The sequence below is a fragment of the Bos mutus genome, chromosome 28 (assembly GCF_027580195.1).
Source record: "Bos mutus isolate GX-2022 chromosome 28, NWIPB_WYAK_1.1, whole genome shotgun sequence".
Classification (NCBI taxonomy): domain Eukaryota; kingdom Metazoa; phylum Chordata; class Mammalia; order Artiodactyla; family Bovidae; genus Bos; species Bos mutus.
Window position 1 is genome coordinate 26,777,876 of NC_091644.1, and position 19,208 is coordinate 26,797,083.

The 19,208-nt window shown below is 48.7% G+C and overlaps 2 protein-coding genes across 3 annotated transcripts; one reads left to right on the forward strand and one right to left on the reverse strand.

Moving 5' to 3' along the window:
• Nucleotides 1-2,412: 2,412 nt before the first annotated feature.
• On the forward strand, nt 2,413-8,977 carry EGR2 (early growth response 2). 2 transcript variants are annotated; one of them, XM_070364621.1, is made up of 3 exons: nt 2,413-2,539; nt 5,054-5,162; nt 6,481-8,977. In XM_070364621.1, exons 1-3 carry the CDS (start codon nt 2,441-2,443, stop codon nt 7,728-7,730), a joined length of 1,458 nt encoding a protein of 485 aa, XP_070220722.1. In that variant the 5' UTR covers nt 2,413-2,440; the 3' UTR covers nt 7,731-8,977. The 2 variants fall into 2 exon arrangements, with proteins under 2 accessions (XP_070220722.1, XP_070220723.1); XM_070364622.1 differs by lacking the exon at nt 2,413-2,539 and adding an exon at nt 4,468-4,953.
• A 2,739-nt stretch (nt 8,978-11,716) lies between these two features.
• On the reverse strand, nt 11,717-16,212 carry ADO (2-aminoethanethiol dioxygenase). Its single transcript, XM_070364517.1, has one exon. The coding sequence runs from the start codon at nt 15,719-15,721 to the stop codon at nt 14,909-14,911; it is 813 nt and encodes a 270-aa protein (XP_070220618.1). The 5' UTR covers nt 15,722-16,212; the 3' UTR covers nt 11,717-14,908.
• Nucleotides 16,213-19,208: the final 2,996 nt, after the last annotated feature.

A 19,208-nucleotide genomic window follows, 5' to 3' on the forward strand; every position in this document is an offset into this window, starting at 1 on the left:
CTCCAAGAGGCTGGGAACTAGGCTTAGTTTTAGGGATCTGTAGCCTTTGGCATACCGCCTGACACATAGAAGATGCTAGAGAAATACCTGTTGACTTAACGACAAGCGTGCGTGCTAAGTTGCTTCAGTCTAAAGTTCACCTTAAAGGAACCTCTGCTTAGGCCAGTGCTGTTGCTACTACAAAACAGGATCATAGGGGTCTTACTTCCCCATCCAGATTGTTTGTACCGATGACACATGAATTTGGCTACACGTTGGACTGGTGTGAAGCAAAGATTCTCTCAGGCTTCACAACAACTTTGGCATAATCTCGGTTTGGCTTACAGTCCCTGAGATTACCAGATTCATAGTGAGATGCTGAATGCAGGAAGGCACTTAGCAGTTTTCTCAGCACAGAGGGGCACCTTTAAGAAAGGCTTGGCTGGATGGCAGAGTTGGCAATTAGTCTGTTCATCACTGAGGTTCACAGAGCTATGCTTTTTGAGTTCAGGATTCACACCCTTGTGTGTGTCCATAATTAAAGGCAATTCTGTTTCACTCCAGTGTCAGTGTTAGAATGGAAGTGAGTGAAAATGACATGACAATAGGGATAGCCTATAAAAATGTTTACAAATATTTCTTAATAAATCAAAATACAAATGTTAACAAGTTATTTGTGACATGCCTCATGGCTGATTGAGTGATTCTCAAGTCCACACTGTGGAAAAAAGCTGAAAACCACTCAGTGCGTAGACCTCGAGGGCCAGCCAGGACCCTGTGTGCCTCCCTTCCTCCTCACCCCCATCACAGGGCAGGCCTAAGGGGCGCCTCTGCTTCCTTCCTCTTGTACTCCCTGGGTCTGGAATCAGGACAAAGCAAATCAGAATCTGGCATCAATTTGCTACTCTTTATAATAACACTGATCCATCTTGGAGCATTCCATTTACTTGAGCTTTTTTGACAATTTTAAAGAAAAGAATTTATTTGTTCAGCTTTTGATCAGAATAAACTCAACTGCTTAAAAGTAGAGACCACAGTACATCTCTGTATTCAACTGACACCTTCCCCCTTATTCCTTTCCTAGGCACAATATCTTACTCTGTAAACACCTTTAGGATTTTGTCTCTACCTTTCTTTTTTTTCCCCCTCTCTCTCACTTCTTCTTCACTCCAGGAAGGATACTGTGGGATTGGCTTCTCTTATTACAGGGCCTATTAGTATGCTAGCTTTGTGGGAACCTGGTCACTTCATTCATAACACGGCCTAGGAAAGCCCAAGAACTCAAATTCTTCCTTCAATCTGGGGAGAGGGGTATGTCCATGACAGTACCTTGTCCCATGTTCTTGAAATCCCTGACTTCAGCTTTCCTCTTTTCCTCAGAAATGCCAAAGGAAGAAGATGAAGCTGTCGAAAGTGACCTGTTTCTTTCCTGATGGGCTGAACCAGGCTCCCAGTCCTCGAAGAGCCGTTCTCTTTCTGGAACTGGGTTTTCCCATATGAATAATGTAGCATCCAGAGCATTGTACTTAGAGTCGGAAGACCCGGTTGCAAGTTTGGACACCACAACTTATCAGCTGCGCTACCTAGGCAAGTTACTTCAGCTTTCCGAATTTATTACCCATCCTCAGGATGGCTGCCTTGAGATGAGTGTGCCTGGACTTTATTCCATTATTACTCTTAAAAGGTGGTGAGGGAGGCAGAGGGAGAGAGAGGAAGAGAAGGACAGAGGAAGAGAAGGACAGAGGGAGAGAGGGAGAGAGAGTGAGAGAGAGAATCTACTGACCCGTTTCCAGCGGAGGTTCAGGAAAGGCCTCCCAGGACTGGCCCCAGGCACCTTTCCCCGGAGCCTGCAAAGCCTCCTTGCCGCTGTTGTTTGCCCCTGCCCCCAACCAACCCCTGGCGCAAGGCTGGCTTGACGTGGCGCAGCTCATAAGGAGGTGTGAGTTGTTGGAAAACTGCGAATAATTCCAGTGTCGGTCACTCCCATTTACTCTAACGAGCTTCTCTGACGGGCCGGGCAAGCCCGCCTCTCCTCGCTGGGGTCCCATCCCCCATCTGACCCCCACTCAGCCTCCTCCTTTGGGAAGGGTAGCCGCTGAAGACTGCGCGGCTCACCCCTTCCCGAGCAGCCCCCGGCCTGCGTCCTGCCCTCTGCGCCCAGTTCGCCCGGCACTCGCACTCGGACGTCCAGGAGCTCCCCCTCGGGGCGGCGCGCGGTGGCCGCCCGCGGGGTTGGCAGCGGCGCCCACCGCGGGGCGGCCCCGGTGACTCGCCCGCCCGCCCGCCCGCCCACGTGCGTGGAGAGGAGCGAAGCGCAACCAGTCGCGGCGCCCGCGCTTGCCGCCGGTGGGTGCCTCACCTCGGAGGCCGGCGGGGGCCGTAACCCGAGCCCCGCTGCCACGACCCATATTTGCATAATTCGGTCCCCCACCCCCCAACTCTTTCGGACTCAGGGCTGGAGATGCGAGTCGGGCTCCCCTCCGAGGCGTCGTCTTGCCGGTGGTCCGCGCGGGGGCCGCAGGACTGGCCGGAGCGCAGGCGGAGCGGGCTGGCGCACGTGGTAAGAGTGCAGCTTTCTTTTATTCTTCTTTTTTTAAAGAAACGGGAACTTTTCACGTTTTTGTCGAGGGTGGGGGTACTTCCAAGGGTGCTAATCTTGCCGCGACTTCCTTCCTTTCCCCTTTTATTTTTAATTTCCAATTGGAAAAGTGCGCGCAGCGCCAGCAACAAACTTTCCCAAAATTTCTCTGGGTGTTTTAAGTCAGGAAGATGGCCGGCCAATTTCGAGGCGGGCTGAGGGAGAAGTGGAGCGCGAGAAGAGGAGCTGAGGCCGCTCACCGCCGCCCCGGGGCCCTGACCGCCGCGCGCGCGGGGCCGGGCGGGAGCGGGTTCGCCGCGGCAGGTGAGCGGCGGGAGAGCCGCCTGCAGCGCCGCGCTGCCTCCACGGCGTGGCGCCGTGGCTCTCGGTAGCCCGCGCCCCCACGAGGCTGGGGCTGTCCTGGCTGGCCGCGGGCTGGGGCAGGGCCGGGCCCTAGAGGCAGTCCCGCGCAAGGTCCCAGGCCTCGGCTGCTTTGGGGGCGGGAAAGAGGTGGCAGGCGGCCGCTCTCCAGGTTTGAGCAATTGAGACCATCCTCCTACGAGGCCCCGGCCAGGCTCGGAGCGCTCCCAAGGCGGGCTAGGGCGCGCCAGGAGATAGGAGAGGTCAGAACAGCCGACCAGAGTCTGGACCTCTGAAAAGTTTAAAAATTGTTTTGAGAACTAAGCATAAAGGTTCTTGTCGGGGCCAGTTTTATTTTTTTGTTTTGTTTTGTTTTGAACTCTCAAAGGTAAAAGTGTGTACGGTGATGGCGACTTGAAACTGGCGTTAGCGTCACCGTTTGCTATCACTCTGGACCTCTCTGGGCTCTCCGAGGTGGCTCTTGGCCAGGGAAAGGAAGGATATTCCTCTTAAATGTGTGTGTTTTGGAGTAGGGCTCGGATGCGGGCAGAGCGCCCCTCCGGAGGGTTTTGGGGGTGGGGGACTGCGGTGGCGGTCGGTCCAGGCAGTGTGAAGGCGAGGATGGGTGTTTTCGCAGAGCACCCTGCCGAGCAAACCCAGGCGCCCGCTCTTGCCGACCAGTCACTCTGTTGGAGAGGCGGATGCACGGGCGCGCTGTCAACAGGGAGGTGTGTAGCGTAAGGTGTGCGAGTGGGTGTGTGAAGAAGGCGGCGGGGGCTGGAGTGTGTGTAGCGGAAGTGGAGCGCGTGTGAGTGTAAGAGTGTGTGTGCGTGTGGCGGGGCAGGGTGAGTGTCCAAACCTCCATCTGGACGCCCCCACACAGCCGACCGCCCAGACGCGCCGGGAAGGGCGCCCGCTAAGCGCAGCAGCTGAAGGGGGGCGGGGAGCGCGCGGGCACAGGAAGGGGGGTGTCTCCGGCTGAGGATTTCTCTCGAAGCTCCCCGCAGTTATCTGCTCCTCCAAGGGTCTACCCCCCCCAAGGTGCCCAAAATACTTAAACAAACAAACAACCCCAAACCTGTTCCGTTTTCGCTCCTGTATAAATAGAACAGACTTTCCAAAAAAGCAATACCGCATTCACTCTTATCACCAGCCACTTCTTTCCACCAAGTAATTCAGAAAAAAGCAGTCAGCTTCCGTGAATGCATGCAGCTTTTTTTTTTTTTTCTTTTCTGCCTCCTTTTGCTTGCGGTTTTGAGCTGCCAAGAAAGTGAGTAGGGGTTTGACTGTAGTGTCTCGGCTCCGTTCGGTTTCTTTCCGAAGTTTAATTTTCCGGAATGGCTCCCAAACAAGGGCTGGGGAGGCGGAGCTGCCGGCACCGGATCTTCGCCTTTTTTGGAAAGTCCGGAGAACCGGAATTCCTCCCCGCCCCGGAGGCCGCGCAGCAGCCGGGACCCGATCGCTCTCCCACAGTAGCCTAAGCCGGACCTTTGGCGCGGCCCCTCCCTGGCAGGCTCTGAGCCCTGGACCCGGGCTGCGGCTCGGGCCGCCTGCCCCAGACCCCTGCGGGCTGCAAGCTGGGAGTCGCGAGCCCGCTGGAGCCCGCGCAGCCGAGCCCCTATGCAAATAGGCCATGTGACGGCAAAAGCCACCAGGCCCAGCCCTGTTCCTCAGTCCATATATGGGCAGTGACGTCACGGGCATTGAGGACCTGCCCATAAATACTTAGAGCAACACTTTCCGTCTAACCGAGAGAGCAGCAATTGATTAATAGCTCGGCGAGGGGACACACTGACTGTTATAATAACACTACACCAGCGACTCCTGGCTTCCCAGCCGGAACCCAGGCGAGAGTCAGTGGCAAATAGCCATCTTTCTTCTTAAAAAACCAGCAACTTGTTTGCTAGTTTTAGATCTGTTAGATTTTTTTTTTTTTTTTTTGAGGGGGTAGTTGCTTTTAAGTGTGGAGGGCACAAGGAGATACCAACCTAGGCTCAGTCCAATCCCTCTCCAAAACGGCTTCTCTGACACTCCAGGTAGCGAGGGAGTTGGGTCTCCAGGTTGTGCGAGGAGCAAATGATGACCGCCAAGGCCGTAGACAAAATCCCAGTAACTCTCAGTGGTTTTGTGCACCAGCTGTCTGACAACATCTACCCGGTGGAGGACCTCGCCCCCACGTCGGTGACCATTTTCCCCAATGCCGAACTGGGAGGCCCCTTTGACCAGATGAACGGAGTGGCCGGAGGTAAGCCGCGTGCCCCCTTCGCGAACCGGGACCCACGCCGCTCGGAGGTGGTGGGTGGGTTTTCGTGCGTGTGCGGGACTTGGAGGAGAGGTGGAAGGTGTTGATTGAACTGGATTTGAAGGATAGAAGTGGGTGCAGGAGGAAAGCGGGAGCGGGGACCCGGGCGTTGGAGCTGGGCGCGCGGGCAGATGCACCAGGTTGCCAGCGAACCGGCGTGCGTGCGCTGCGGCGCGCCCAGCCCCGGCGGAATTAGGCATAAGAGTAGGAGGTGGTGCCCCACCAGGCTTCGGGGCTTATGCGAGCCTTAATGCCGGCGGCACCCCAGCCTCCCCAGTCCCGCGGTAGGGGCAAAGTGATGGGGAAGTTCGGGGCTCTGGCGGAAAGCTGAGCGTCTGGAGAGCGGAGCAGCGGAGATGCCCGAGGAAAGCGTCCGCCGCTTCCTGCTCGGTAGAGGAGACCCGGGGAAAATCTCGGAGCGCGCTCCTCCTGCGGTCTGAAGGAGCGCCCCCACCTGCGCGCTGCCAGCGAAGTTGAGGGGGTTGGCCCGGCGGGGAGGAGGAGATGGGGCGGGCAACGGCGGGAAGCGGCCCCGTGGCTGCCGAGGGAGGCCCGTAGGGAGCCGGCGCCGCGAGTTTCCTTGGCGGTGGCAAGTGGTCTCCCGAAGCCCGCGCACCTTCCCCGAAGCCCTGCCACTGCTTTTGCGCTGAGGCGAGGCCGCGCAGGTGTGGGACTAGGCTGAAAAGATTGGGAAAGGAAACCTATTTAGACTCCTTCCATGGCAGAGCCTGATTCCCTCCAGCAGCGGGAGAGGGAGGGAAGGAAGGAACCTGGGGTGTGGAGCAGCCGGGAAATCATTGACCCCCTTCTTTGGCTCACCTTTGAGGCTGACACCTTCGCTGCACTGGCTGGGGTCAGTCTCCTGGGTAGTGCCTGCCCTAGCTGTGGGACCTCAGGCAAAGGAGAGGGAGAACTTCCAGGCAGATGGGGAATTTTTAATACTGCTGCTGCTATTATTGGGTGTTTTCATTGGGGACTGGAGCCACAGATGGCTGTATGTGGTAGGGGTGGGGGTGGGGGTAGCTCATCCTGTTTGCCTGGAGGTAGTTTGAATCCTAGACTGTGGCTGGCTTCCACAGTAGGATCTGGGCTAGCCTCTTCTTACTGTCTTTGGGCCACAGTTTCCCCACCTGTTGAATTCTGCCCCGGCTATACAGTGCTGGAGTCCTTGAGGTGGGACTCATGTGAGACAGAAGGGTGAGAAGGGATTCTTGGCTGCATTCTCAATGCTCCACCTCCATTCTTCTTTTCCCCTCCCCAGATGGCATGATCAACATTGACATGACTGGAGAGAAGAGGTCCTTGGATCTTCCATATCCCAGCAGCTTTGCTCCGGGCTCAGCACCCCGAAACCAGACCTTCACTTACATGGGCAAGTTCTCCATTGACCCCCAGTACCCTGGTGCCGGCTGCTACCCAGAAGGTATCATCAACATTGTGAGTGCAGGCATCCTGCAGGGGGTCACCTCCCCAGCTTCCACCACAGCCTCCTCCAGCATCACCTCTGCCTCTCCCAACCCACTGGCCACTGGACCCTTGGGTGTGTGCACCATGTCCCAGACCCAGCCTGACCTGGACCACCTCTACACTCCGCCGCCGCCTCCTCCTTATGCGGGCTGTGGAGGAGACCTATACCAGGACCCCTCTGCATTCCTATCAGCAGCCACCACCTCCACCTCCTCCTCTCTGGCCTACCCACCACCTCCTTCCTATCCGTCCCCCAAGCCAGCCACGGACCCAAGTCTCTTCCCCATGATCCCAGACTATCCTGGATTTTTCCCCTCACAGTGCCAGAGAGACCTACACGGTACAGCTGGCCCAGACCGCAAGCCCTTTCCCTGTCCCCTGGACTCCCTGCGAGTCCCCCCTCCACTCACTCCGCTCTCCACCATCCGCAACTTTACCCTGGGAGGGCCCAGTGCTGGGGCCACAGGGCCAGGGGCAGGCGGAGGCAGCGAGGGACCCCGGCTACCTGGCACTGGCTCGGCAGCGGCTGCCGCGGCCGCCTACAACCCACACCATCTGCCACTGCGGCCCATTCTGAGGCCTCGAAAGTACCCCAACAGGCCGAGCAAGACCCCAGTGCACGAGAGGCCCTACCCGTGCCCAGCAGAAGGCTGTGACCGGCGCTTCTCCCGCTCGGACGAGCTGACCAGGCACATCCGAATCCACACGGGGCACAAGCCCTTCCAGTGTCGGATCTGTATGCGCAACTTCAGCCGCAGCGACCACCTCACTACCCACATCCGCACCCACACTGGCGAGAAGCCCTTTGCCTGTGATTACTGTGGCCGCAAGTTTGCCCGCAGTGATGAGAGGAAGCGCCACACCAAGATCCACCTGAGACAGAAGGAGCGAAAGAGCAGCGCCCCGTCCTCGGCGGTGCCGGCCGCCTCCAGCGCCTCTTGCAGCGGGGGCGCGCAGGCCGGGGGGACCCTGTGCAGCAGCAACAGCAGCGCTATTGGTGGAGGGTCCCTCGGCCCTTGTTCGTCTCGGACCCGGACGCCCTGAGATGAGACTCACGTTGACACACCAGCCCTTTGAGGCCCCGGAGGCCCTTCGTCCATTGGAGCTGCACGACAAACACTACCACCCATTCCTGCCCTTCCCTCATTTCATTGGGCAAAGGGCCTTGAAGGAGCCTAGCACTGCCCCCACCCCGCCCCCTCCTTTCCACTTAGAAGCAGGTCTTAGCCTGCTTCTAAAACTTAGCCCACCTTAGTCTGTCTTAGGTGAGTTGACCGTCACCCCAAATTAATGGGGAGGCACAGAAGGGAGTTGGGTGGGGGGCCTCTGGCCTAGAGGGCTGAGGCCTGACCCTACTTTAAAGGGTTGTTTGACTAGGTTTGGTGCCCCTCTCTTATTTTGACTGGTTAGTTTTTTGACTCTGGATGTCAGAACTGATTTGAGACTTTTTCTACAGTAGTTTGGGAGATGCTGATCTCTTCAGATGGGGACAGCAAAAAGGCAGAAGCAAAGCTGATGTGCACTTTAATGGCCTGGGACTGATTCAGGGGATGCTGTACAGTGGGCGAAGCATGGCCTTTACGCTGCATTCTGTTGCCCTAGAAGTGAATCAAAGCTTATCTAGTCATCTCAACCCTTTAAGCAATATGTATTATAAACTTAGAGAACAGAAGTGCAATGTGATGGGAGGGACATAGCAATACTTGCTTCTTTTTGAGTGGTTTGAGAAACGTAAAGACTATTTTTTCAGTGTATATCCATTCAGATTTTGTGTATTTTTGATGTGCACTGTTCTCCAATTTCTGAACCTTTGGGAAAAGAAAAAGTAAAACATGTATGATCTCTTGCAATGAGTCAGAGGTTAACTTATTTAAAGGGGGATGTACATATATTCTCTGAAGCTAGGATGCATGCAGTTGTGTTGGACGTGTCCCTGGTGCCTTGTGTGATGTAGACAATGTTACAGGGTCTGCATGTAAATGGGTTGCCTTACTATGGAGAAAAAATCACTCCCTGGGTTTAGTATGGCTGTATATTTCTGCCTATTAATATTTGGAATTTTTTTTAGAAAGTATATTTTTGTATGCTCTGTTTTGTGACTTAAAAGTGTTACCTTTGTAGTCAAATTGCAGATAGGAATGTAAATAATGTTACTGGAGCTGACTTGTTTGGTTATTAGCTCTTAATAGTTGTGGAAATACAAATGATTTATTCTAACACAAAACCACTAACTAAAGTTCGGATAATGAATGGTTTATGACTATAGTGTAAATAAATACTTTTCAACAATATTTTTGCTGCAGAAATTATTTATGCAAGATTTATTGGGTGTGACTTCAACAGTACCCAGTGGGTTTTAGTACTTTGACCAAGCCATGGTCTCCAAGTTTTCTTTGCTAGTCTTTCCACATTGGCTCTCTTGCCGCAAAGCAATCTCCATTCATAATCAAACACGAGCATTCGCTAGCATTCGGGGATTTCCCCCATGCATTAGTGTAAAAGTGGGGAGGCGTTGTTTTGACTCATTGTTCCGTCCTCTGTAACAGCCTATAGCTTCTCTCTGCTCCTGAGTGGGCTCCGGAAAATAAATACTTACAAACAAGTGCCCACTCGGAGACTACACATTTGCAACTGCTTTCAGAACCCTGACCAGAGCCTGGAACTCAGACGAGATGTGGCTTTGTGGAAAGTGTGGTGGCGTGGTCAAGCTGGAAATGACTTTCAGGTTCCAGGATTAGTCTCATGACCACAGAAAACTTTTTGAAAAGCGCTATCGCCTCTTCTGATCAAAAATGCACTCAGACACTGCTGATGACAGCATTAATGGTTACCAAAGGAATTACCCCAGGACTCATTTCTCTCTAGACGTCTCCCCAATTACACCCATTTGGAAGGATCATTCTCTGCCATAGGTCTGGTCGGTCTAGAGACAAATACCCAGCTTTTTAGATGATGTACAGGTGTACACCAGCCTTAAAATCTCAAGACAATCTGAATCAAATAGGTAAATATGGCCCTTCGTTGGATAATGCTTTGCAAAACAATACTCTAGGGGTCATTTTAGTACAAGCCTTTTGTAGTGATTTTAAAATATAAATTAACTGACACCCCCTCCCCCCGACAATATCTATAATACAGATTGTCTTTGTTATCTTTTTACTCTAAAACTGGACCTGAATATTTAACTTCACTCACTGCCTCTGGATCCTTACACAAGTGTAACACATTGGAGTGTCTAGATACATCATCTGAAAACTGTGTCGTCTGTCCTTTGTCACTGTTACTAAGACATGGCTGATAATAGATGGCTTGTATTTTAGAACAGCAGACAGTGGCTGGTACTCAGGGAAACTCTTTTTCGGCCCTTACCAGCACTAGAATTTGAAATCTGATTTGCGGGGATAAGTAACCCTTATTTCTTCCCTGTTCTTATTTCAAAGATGCACAATACCTCTCAGAACTACTAAATGGAACTTCCTAAAATCCGGTGTCAGATCGTTCTAAGTGATTGGAGTCATCTCATTAGATTCATTATTTCCTAGCTTGTTGGCATAGTATCATCCTTGCTTGGCCAATTTTGTTAAAGACGTTTTGTATATACAACAATGCCATTTTGATAACTTTTTAATAATACTCTCCTACTAAAACATCATTAAAAAATAAACCTAAATGAAAATGAAATGTTAGTTGCTCAGTCTGATCGGACTCTTTGCCATTGCATAGACTGTAGCCTGCCAGGCTCCTGTCCATGGGATTCTCAAGGCAACAATACTGGAGTGGGATGCCATTCCAGGGGACTTCTCTGACCCAGGGATCGAACCCAGGTCTCCCACGTTGCAGGCAGATTCTTTACAACCTGAGCCAACAGGGAAGCCATAAATAGATACATCTAAGTTTTATGTGATTTATAATTGTCTTGCCAAATTTTAATTTTAGAGCTCCTTCAATCAAGACAAGGTAAACAAATCATTTACAAAGCAACAGACTAAAGTCTTTTTTTAATAAGATGAAAGACATTTTGATAGTTAAATTGATTACAGAGTCACTTTTGCCTTGATGTAGGTTTGGTGACCTGGCATTGCCATACCATAAGGAATACACCTTGGTGTTTTTTCAGAGCCAACTGTCAGGGTTTTACTCCTTGATTTCAACATGTTAGGTCAATCTTTAATCGTATTTTACTCTGCTTGAAACATTCGGGATACTTTTCACAGGTGTCTCATTTTTTTTACTCCGCCCAAGAAATAAAGCATATAAAGCTAATAGGTCTGCTCTCTTTTAGTCAATATGCTTTATTAAATAATACAGATGTTTCAGCTGTTACTGGGAATTGTTATTAAAAATAAATGTCCAGAGACTAATTCCTTAAAGATTATAATGCAGTTGAGATGGTTCAGTACACATTAAAAATAGGTATACTAATTTTAGGTTAGGTTTCCAACTATTTGTAAACCAGGCTATTTAATTTCAATATCCTAACTGCTAATGAAACTAAGGCAAATTGTTTGGTATATATTAAAAATGGCTGTAGTGATATTTTAACAGTTCAATACAACTTTGGGGGTGGTGGTGGGAAGGAAAAGTCGCTATCCCCTCACCACAAGTGCCTACAATGCTGCCAATCCGAAGTAGTTAAACAAGTTTTATAGAAAAAGTAAAGACAAGAAAATATTTAAGTCCATAGATTCTTTCCTCCAAGAATGAAAGTTGTTTTTCTTTTTTCTGCACTAGCTTATTTTCCTTAGGTTAAATATAAAAGCAGTATTTTTGGTGCAGCAAAATAGTATGGTTGCATGTTAGATAATTTCAGATGTGTTTTCAATCAGGCTGTTTCAAAGATTACAAACAGGGAAATAAACTATTCAGTTTATATTATTACTTGGACTTTAGAATCTCCAGAAGACCCCGTTTTTTACAACATAATCTTACCATACAGACTGTGAACCTTTTATAGTAATTCAAATATAGACATCATAGCTCAAGTAACATTCTCCTCCATTTTGCAATAATCAAATAAGATTACCTCTGAACAATTTCAAAATGCCTTTATTTTCCATAAGTACAGATTTTAATCCAGAAATGTAAACATCCCTGGATCAGAAGATTCATCATCATATTATATGGGGCTTAACAAATGATTTCCTTCTTTGACACTCATTGTACTGTAAGAATCAATGGTCAGCTTGTGTGTGTGATGTGAAGTTCTGAATTCAGAACAAGAGAATTACAAGAGTGGCCGTGCCTTCAGGTTAGAGTTGAATAGTAATGGGCAGAGTCCTGAATTAAAGACACACTATTGCTTCTTCGGTGAGCAGAACTAGAGCACAAGATTCTACTATTTGGAATAGATCAGTGACGAGAATCCCCCTGAGATGCCTAGACTAATGCACCTACAAGGGGACAATGCAGAAGGAATAAAAGGTGTCAGTTTTGGGAAAAGTTAAAGGCTGTTAGTGTTGAAAGGTCAGATAACCCACTTCTGTTGACCAACACACATTACTTTAAAAAACAGTTCATCATTTTCACTGGTAAACAGCAGTTAGTGTAAATTCCATCCATGCAATTCAGACTTAATAAAAAAAAAAAATCAATTCTCATAAAGTAGTAGGTAGATATATAATACTCTAAATTGATATAACCAGAGAATTAAAAAGCTTTAAAAGTATTAGACAAACTTTCATCCATGAGAGGCAGTTATTGCATTTGTTATTCAACAGAAAAGTTAAGTGATTAGTATCATTGTGCTCATTAGTCTCTGTAGGAGAAGACAACTTTTTTCCACAGTTGTTACCCATATTACAGGAATATAAGGAAACACAACAGCAGCACATGATCATATCTAAGAGTTTATGCAGAAAGGTGCAAGGCTTTTCTGCATATTTTGTCTTTAAGGATATTCTTTCCTCAGTGGCTCACTATAACAAGTTAATTTTGTTTTCACCATTAATTTACTCAGAATTTATTAGTGAACCCAAAGTTCCACTGTTCTTACTGAACTAAATTAGATATATATTGCTGTTTTGGCCTGCGATAATTTCAGTTACTCTTTTAAAAAGCACCTTAGTCTTTTCATTCAACTTGCTTGTACATGAAAACTTTAAAAATTTTCATAATGAAATTTGGAAAAACAATTCCTCCTTTATTACTGTCTTATTGCCAGAATGAATCTTTGTAGGTTAGTTTAATGTACTCCAGGTTGTATTATAACTTAAACATCATCCATCATCAACAACTGTTATAAGTTGGTCAACTTTTTGCTACAATATAATTCAAAACAGGTAGGTATGTAATTGATAATACACATTCATCACTGTTATGAAAAAAAAAAAACCCTTGTGAACAGTTTTAAAGGAAGTCATCATTTGCATATCTAGAACTTAATTTCAAACAAAACAGCATAAAGAAGTGCTTCAAACTCCCCCTAAGGTATAATAAATCACACCAGAATGGGACACTGTCATAAAACAACTTAGCAACCTAGAAGAAATGCATTATGCCTCTGTGAGGTTTTACAGCACAGTTGGCATATCATATTGAGTACCATCTTTTTTGTTTTTTTAAGAAAAATCATTAAGAATTTGCTTTTCCATTCTAAGTTTGGGAACAAAGCTTCCTTCACTCTGGGCCTCTGTAACTGAGTGTGCAAAGAGGCAAAGGCACATACTGCTTCCCTACAGGGTCATCACTTTCCACCAATAGCAAATCCCTCTTTATTACAGAACTCAATTACTACCTGGATAAGTCAATCAAGAGGGCTTAGACAACAGCTGGGCAAATTTTAATGTGTTTATTTTTACAGTTTGTTTTTATTAAAAGTTTTGTGAAAAAAGGAATCCTATAAATAGTAAAAAGGGGGGAAACAGGAGTGTTCCTTGGCCTGAAGCAAATGGTGTCAATACATTTGTAAACAAGGTAAAGCTGCTCCGCCTATTAAAAGGACAAAGATAAAACTAGTCACAGAGAGCACAACAGTTCAAGAGGTTCGGAGTGGGAAGTGTTTTGTCCCAAGTTTGGGTGCCCTAAAGTGGCTAGCAGTATAGTTAATTCTCAGTTATCTAGCCCTGGTCATCCATGCCTCTCTTCCTGCAGAAAACCCACCCCAGATGAAGCAAGCACTGAGGGGGGCTGTCCTAAGAACATTGCCACCAGCAACACAGCTGGAACCACCAGCCCCTCGAACATTAGAGCTCCTAAGAGAATCTGAAACAGTCATCAACGTTTTCCTCTACTTTTGCAGGAAAATACTGGAAGTAAATAGGGGCACACAGAATTCAACAGCTGGCTACCAGTGTTTTACATTCAGTTGTTTGGAAGCATACTGATTCAGCTCTGGTTAGAAAATACAGAATTACTTTATTACTTCCTAAAGTACACTAAGACATAAAAGTCACTTCAGGATAATACAGTTTTTGCATTGAAGGTGATAAAAACATCTGCTCAACTCTAGATCTGGAGACTCAGTGGGGGAAGCCCTAAGTAATCATTTGTCACTGAGATATACAGGTGCTTGAATTGCTTAGTTTTTGCCACCAGCGTAACCGAGATATGGTTACTGGGCAAGGGGAGGAAAGAAAAGAAATCTTGTCCTCTACATGCATAGTTAAGAGTGTAATCCCTCAAATCTGAAAAGATGGATTTAATTTTCACAAAACTTAATTAGGCCGGACAGCTCACTTTAAATAGTAGCTCAGCTCTTTAAACCTAGTTTTTACCAATGACTTGAACTAAAAACTATTCAAACCACTAGGTCATGCAAAGTCAATAAGTTAGAACTATAACAATAAGCAGTAAAAGGACATAAGGACACAAGTGGAAAACAAACCCTATTTACCCAGAGGAGGGCGGAGAAAACCACTTTGTATATTTTGAATAGGATGGGAACAGAGGAAAGAAAATTTTCATTATGGCTTTAAGATGGAAGCACTTCAGATAAGTCCCCTGTCCCCTCCCCCCCCCCCCCACTCCAAACCCCAGTGGCAGTGACAGAGCCAGGAAACAACCTAGCTTCCCCGCCTACTCCGCCCCCAAAACAGTGCCCGGTGGTTGCAATCCAGTCGCCCGCGCTTCCCAAGACTCCCGAGGAAGCGGCTACTGCCCATTCCAGTAGATCCAACACCCAGGCTGGGGGAAGGAAGAAAGCCCTTGTGATGGGGTCGCGGCCAGCCAAGCCTAGATCTGAGTAGGGCAAGTGTTCGGCCCACCGCTTTCGGGCGCCGGCGGCTTCAAGGGAAGACCTTGGGACCTGGATAAGGCTCCCCCTCGCACCAGAAGTCATCGGCCTGCGGGGTCTCCAGGAGCCACACTTCTCGGGGCAGGTCACAGGCCGAGCCGGAGGCCTCCTTGGCCCTGACAGGCTCCAGCACTCGGTAATAGTGGCAGTCCCGGCCGTCGTCGGGGTCGTAGGGCGGGGCCAGGATGTCCAGAAAGGCGGCGGGCCCGTCCACAGCGTCGATCTGGTGCAGGTTGTCCCGGTGCGGCGTGAGGAAGCACGGGCCGCTGGCCTCCGTGTACTCTGCCCGGGAGCGCAGCACGCCCGGCTGTACCGCGTCCAGCTCCCGGGGCTGCAGAGGCGGCTCGAACTGCTGCTCTGGTGGCGGGGCCCGCGGCCGCTGCCCGCTGCCCACCTCCAGCTTGTCCATGCAGCTGATGCGCACGGTCCCGTAGAGCACCTTGAGGATGCCGTGCATGCCCGGGTGGTCATGCAGCGGGATGGAGGTGCCGCTCTTGAGCAGGAACACGCCGAGGCTGAATCCGTCGGTCTCGCAGATGTGCATATAGGTGACGGGCGGCAGGTTGGGCCGCAGCGGCTGCACCGTGGCCTTACGCGGGGAGATGTTCAGGTCCTCCGCGCGGACCTGGGTCAGCAGGCTCTTCAGCTTGCTCAGGTTCTCCGGGAAGCCCTGCGGTATCGGCGCCTCCGGGCCTGGCGCCTCGCCGCGGTCGGAAGAGCTGCGGCCGCCCCCGCTGCCCCGGAAGGTGAGGCACGCCTGGCGGGCGATCCGTTGGATCAGGGAGGCCATGTTGTCTCGGGGCATGCCCTGCAGTTCCTCTGCGTGCCGAGGCCGCCCCCCTCCGCCCCCAGCTTTCCTCCGCCCCTTGCGGTCGCCGGCGGCCGCCACGGCTGCCCGCAGCCTGGAGCGAGGCTGGAGGCCCCGCAACTACCGGTCAGTCGGGCGCGCGGCACTACAGCCGCCAACCTCAGAAGCCACGCGCCGGCAACGGCCGGGCGTGCCTGCCTCGCGCCCCCTTTGAGCGCGCACGCGCACGGCCCACAACCCGCACTCACGCTCTGGGAGCAGGCACCGGCTGCGCGGACGGTGGCGGGCTTTGCCTTACGCCAGAAGCTCCATTCATGCGGCCCGCACCTACGACGGTGATCAGGCGTTCCCGGCGCCCTGCAGAGCATGCTGGGACTTGTGGTCCGGTATTCCGCATGCGCTCTGAGAGAGTTCCCTTTGTCATCTGGAAAAGGGAAGGATTAGATTTGTGGGTCATAAATCGACCTGCATTACGGTTCCGAGGTGTCTGCTTCTTAGAAGAAAGGCGAATTGGGGCAAAAGAGAAACAGCCAATTAACTACAATTCCCGGCATTCCTCGGCATGTTGGGGTGACGCACTTCCGTCGTCTGGCTTGTGGTGTAGTGCAGACTCCTGGCCGTCACCGGAACCGGGCAGGAGGGTCGTTAACCTCCTGGCGCCACTCCGGCCTAATACGCCCTCCAAGGTCGTTTTCCTGTGGCCTTAGCCCTGGGAAGGAGGCTGTTGAGTTAACTTTAGCTCCTTGTGGCCGCACTGTCTGCTGGACCGCGCTTTCGTAATCTTCTGTTTCTGAGGAGATGAGAGGGTCACCACAGTTACTCCCCACAGCCGTCCCCAGCTGTTGTTTGCATCAGGGTCTGATTACGCTGCTCTTCTGGTTACAGAGCACAGTAGTATATATATATGTATTTTTGCTGGAGCTTCAGAGGACATTTGGTCACTGATTCTGTATACTAACTGTTATCAAACCTGAGTTTGCATAAGAAACACCTGGTTAGGGGAGAAGGGGAGTTATTTTAAAAATACAGAGTTCTGGTCTTCGTCCAGAGATTGGTTCACGAGATGATTCTATGGCATCCTATGAGAAACTGTTGTGAGAGAATCAGGCAAGTTCTTGATTTTAACCTTACCCCTAGTTTAAAGTCCTTTTGGATTTCCTAAGCTAAACATGGGTTTCTTACTCATTTCGTAATTGGAGTGGTTTAGTAAATTCTCCCTAATTAAAAAAAGGCATGCTCTTTTAGTGGGCTATGTAACCTATCTAATGAGCACTCAGTATATGCCAGGCGTTGTGTTAGGAGCATTATGTAATGAATATACTAATCCTCATACCAGCTCTTAAGAGATAGGCATTATTATTATTCCCAGTTTGCAGATGAGAGAATAAGTTGCAAGACGATAGTGAATTATTGCCAGGGCCTAAGCAGCAGTGCAGAAATAAGTACAGTTTTATCAAAACCAGCTGTTTGAGTTGGTGTTGAAAGCATTAAACGCAGAATTAGGATATTGTTTTTCCAGCCTACTGTGCTACTTAACAAGTTGTCTGTCTTTAGCAGACTTCACCCTTTTATGTCCTCAGTATAGTCACTTGTAGAATCTGGAATCAGAGTAACAGACATTCTGAATTCTCCTTACTCATCAGAAAACCCTGCAAAGCTTTCAAAAGTAAAGATTTGGGGGTCAAACCCCAATTCAGAAGAACTGCTATGAAGCCCAGAGTTTTTATTTTTAAGATGCTCCTTAAGTGATTCTTAGTTGTCAGCCCAATTTGAGAACCACTGATTTGTAAATAGTGAATCAGTTCTTAATATTTAGTGATTTTCATTGAAGATAGTGATTGATTTAGAAAAGCAATTTTAAGATTTATTTGTTTTCAGGGTTGCCATGTCATTGTTACTTATATCTGGTCATGTACAGTGGTCCTTTGAAAGAACACAAACCACTATGCACTGCGGCTGCTCAGTTGTGTCCAACTCTTTGAGACCTCATGTACTGTAGCCCATCAGGCTCCTCTTTCCGTGGGATTTTCTAGGCAAGAATACTAGAATGAGTTGCCATTTCCTCCTCCAGGGGAATCTTCCTGACCCAGGGATCAAACCTGTGGCTTCTGTGTCTCCTGAGTTGCAGGGAGACTCTACTGCATGAGCCATCAGAGAATCCCTGTCATTGTTAAGGTACTTAAATATACTGTCAAAATTCACCATGTAATGAAATTCCATGCAGTCTTTTTCTAAAGTGAGGAATATTTAAGAGAAAAATGCCCTCTATCCATTTAAAAATCTAAAATAAAAATTTTATTTATTGATTTTAATTCTATTAAGGTATAATTAGTGGAAGGTATAGACTCCATGGGCTTCCCAGGTGGCACTATCCCTGGGTTTGATCCCTGGGTGGGGAAGATCCCCTGGAGGAGGGCATGGCAACCCACTCCAGTATTCTTGCCTGGAGAATCCCATGGACAGAGGAGCCTCATGGGCGGTGGTCCATAGGGTTGCCAAGAAGCAAACACAACTGAAGTGACTTGTACAACACAACCCATGACTCCGTAGATCACAGATTTTAGTAACATACAGGTGTATTTGATTTCCAAATCTGTTACTTCATAGTAGTTGTCTGTACTTATTTAGCTGAAGCTCATCTATAAAATAGAATATTAAGATACATATGTAAAACGCTGATGATAGCATTTAGAGCATAATAACTCTTATAGTAGTAGCTATTATAATTTGAAAGTTGCTAAAAATGGTAAAGACCAATGAATTTAAGTAATATTCAGCGAATATTAAAATGGAATTTGCTTGTCTTGAGAATTAGCTTCAAGGTAGAGATTTGAAAAAAGATTATTGAGGCTTCCCTGATGGCCCAGTGGCTAAGACTCCACACTCCCAATGCAGGGGATCTGAGTTTGATCCCTGCTCAGGGCACTAGATCCCACATGCTACAACTGAGAGTTTGTATGCTGCAGCTAATACCCAGTGCAGCCAAATAAACTAATTTTTAAAAACTTTTCTTTAGAAAAAGATGATGTTTACTGGTTAACCATTTACCTGGTAATACCATTCCTCAGGTCCTTGCTGTTTATTGTTTGGCCAAAGAGTTCAAAGTTTCCTAAGACCAGGATCACCTGGAGGTATTTATTGAATGTACAGATTCTCAGATCATCTCAAAATCTGCATCTGAACCTTTTGCCGTTAAAGTTTTTAAGAACTGCTAAGTGTCCTTAAGGCATATGGTACTTTTTTTGAAGGCCACAAACAGGCTACTTGTCATAATTCCTTTTTGAAACTGTCTTTAAGGACTGCTGTAATGGATGGGCTCTATCCTAAGTGCTTCTGCCCTTAAGAAGCATTTTATTTGGCCTTCTGCCCCACTGTCAGTAGCATAGGCTGACTGAGTTTCTATTACCATTAACATCCTTCTTTTTATGCTCCTTGTTCTATTTTCCTTTGTGTTGCAGTATAGATAAATGAAGAAAAATGTGAA